Source organism: Exophiala oligosperma (assembly GCF_000835515.1).
Source record: "Exophiala oligosperma strain CBS 72588 unplaced genomic scaffold supercont1.122, whole genome shotgun sequence".
Taxonomy (NCBI): domain Eukaryota; kingdom Fungi; phylum Ascomycota; class Eurotiomycetes; order Chaetothyriales; family Herpotrichiellaceae; genus Exophiala; species Exophiala oligosperma.
The window spans coordinates 1-2,723 of NW_015622939.1; the positions used below are offsets into that span (position 1 = coordinate 1).

The 2,723-nt window shown below is 41.5% G+C and overlaps 3 protein-coding genes across 3 annotated transcripts; 2 read left to right on the top strand and 1 right to left on the bottom strand.

Moving 5' to 3' along the window:
* Positions 1-609, top strand: PV06_11917 (uncharacterized protein; the record flags this gene model as incomplete). The annotated part of the gene is made up of 1 exon (XM_016413663.1): positions 1-609. A coding segment is annotated over one exon (563 nt), but the record flags the coding sequence as incomplete, so codon positions are not given.
* Positions 592-2,706, top strand: PV06_11918 (uncharacterized protein). Its single transcript, XM_016413664.1, has one exon. The coding sequence runs from the start codon at positions 1,301-1,303 to the stop codon at positions 2,261-2,263; it is 963 nt and encodes a 320-aa protein (XP_016255957.1). The 5' UTR covers positions 592-1,300; the 3' UTR covers positions 2,264-2,706.
* Positions 2,342-2,723, bottom strand: PV06_11919 (uncharacterized protein; the record flags this gene model as incomplete). The annotated part of the gene is made up of 1 exon (XM_016413665.1): positions 2,342-2,723. A coding segment is annotated over one exon (328 nt), but the record flags the coding sequence as incomplete, so codon positions are not given.

The window sequence follows — 2,723 nt, forward strand, 5'->3', positions numbered from 1 at the left end:
GCGTTGTCTTCAAATACAAAGAGTATGAATCTAGAATCATCAAGATGCAACGCTGCAATGTTTCATATTCTGAGACTGCCAACTATGGTACTGACTACTGCTACGCAACGCTTAACAAAGCTATTGGTGAAGCTATCGTTCAAGCTGGGTTAAAGATGGATGTTAGAGTTACCCTTCAAGATCCTAAAGTCTCTGGTGGAACTGAATACGATGACCAATGGTGGATGACTATTAATGGTCTCAAGGGTCGCACTGGTATCGTTGACAACAATGGTGAATTCGAGCCAAAAGATCTAGGTCAGGTTATGCAACAATCTAAGCATGGTGCTGTGATGAATTTCGATCTGGTCTTTAGCATTCGTCTCACTAAAGAAAATAACAAGGAGAGGGGTCCAACTGATACCTTTAACATCATTCCCGAATGTAGCCGTGGTGCTATTAAGAGCATCAATCTCGAAATCGAGCCTCCGAACGTTGAGACTCAGATTCCAACCCAGAAAGCTGTCAAGGACGACGTTGCATCAGATGAGCTTGTAAACGCGCTCAACGCTCTCCTTAGTTAAATGTACAGTAACACTTGGTTTCGTATGTTAGTTCTATTGCCTTTTTAAAAAATTAGCGGCAAGAAGCCGCAACTCTTACCTATCATGGAGCAGTATACAAACGAACTTTCTTTATCTGTAGCGGAAGGCTATTTCGTTACGGAAATAAGTGATAGTAGCGGACGTCGAGCGAGCAATGACACAAGTATAACTGTCGCGCCTTATGTATACGATGACTGCCCATCAAAGGTTGAGCTTATTAACTTTCTCACCAAACGTTTCAAGTATTCCACTGGTATTGGTAATAGGATCAGGCTGTCGTCGCTTGCCGTTTGTTGTATCTGTTCTGTCGGATACTCTGTAAACCATCGCAGCGTCAGAGGCGTCACGGCGCGTGATATGCTAAGTATATGGGGAATGCTTGAAACCGCTACAGTTAGCTCCAGTAGCGATTTGTCGCACTGGTTACGCTCTTCTATAGGTGAACGAAGTCAAGACGGATATTCTATCTACATGAAAGTCGAGAACACTTCTGAATCATCAGTTGTGACACGTCGTACTTTCGCTTCACGGAAATTGGCTGCTAGGCCGACGGTCGTAGGTACTGCATTTTCAGAAATGATGTTTGGCGATGCTAGCACTGTGTGTAGCGCTATGGCTGCTGATATGAAAATGTTGTCTGCATTAAGGTTTATCGAGTCTGAACCAGTTCCTACATTCAAGCCAGGTGGGTATGTAGCGGATACATACGAGGAGATATGATTACATCTAATATTAAAACTTGCAGTTGTAACATCACTGCTACTGGCAACTGCGTTGCTTCTGACACTATGTCATCTTGTTGTCTCGAGATGCCTCAACTACCAGTACAGAAAGAATGCACGCTGAAGAAAATTGTCTGCAACTATCCGACTATAGCAGAACGGCTGTTCGAAAATTTATCTGCATCATATGTTTCATTGTTATCTTGCATGATAGGATATAACATGTCTAAAGGAGAGAGAAAGAGATATCTGAATCCCTTGCGTGATCTTCCAGAATATAAAGAATGGATAGAAAAAGAAGTTGCATTAGGGTCTAGAGTGTTGCTGATATCAAAGAGTTCGCCTAGTCTCATAGCTAGAATTCTTCATCCAATGAAGTACTGGAACAGCAAGAGAACGAAAGACGAGAAAATAAGAATACTTGTATTTTGCTTCCCAGGTAATGGTGAAGAAACACCTCGTATACCAAAGATTCATATGAATGATCTTAACCCTATGAGCCTTGTAGATCATCGCTTTATTAAACCGGTTATAAAAGAATATAAAATTAGAGACGATCAGTCATTATCAGTATTATTCACATCCTATACTGTGCTCAAAAGGATAGGGATGCCGTCTGTTCTCAGACTAAACTCCGAAGAACTCAACACATATTACGATCCTCCCATAGTGTCAGTGAAAAGAGGGGATGATGAAAGAAATTATATATTTACATCGTCTATAAATATTCATAACGGATATTTTAGTATGTCAGTATCAAGTTCAGAGCCGTATGGTACTGGGGTACACAATGATAGTGCCATTATACTGGCCATGGAAGATTTGCATTCTTACACAAGGCTGTGTATAGACGGCAACGACGGATGCTCCCATAAAAGTAAGAATATGGATCCGCTGACATTAAGAATGACTCAGGATTTTGCCCTTCCTGGCATTAGAAACTTGTTTGTCGGATAGGTGTCAAGATCACGTGTGAGCGGCACACATACAGGATTCTACCTAGGTCTCGGTGCAGTAGCGATGCCAGTTTGTCAATTTTAAAAATCGTTATATAGTACAAGTGTCGTCAATCTTTATATAAGTACAGTATCACTGCTCCACTAACCTTAAGTTATTAACAAAACTGTTCCAGGATCTAGATTCAGACACAGACAAGAGTGCGTCTCTGAAAGCACTACAAACTCTCGGCATCCGCGAAGGTTTTCCCTGCAGTCTAAAGCTCCCGTCACCGTATACATGTATGCATGTGTTCTTGTTCGGTTCATACCTGTTGTCACTAGGATCTGGAGCTGACGTGATCTTGTACGATGATGTCTTCACGTCATAGACACAGGTGCTGTAATCTGGAAAGTATGCTCTCAGTATATCCATACATTGTCTTGATATAGACTTAAGAACTGTTCCAGATATATCAGTA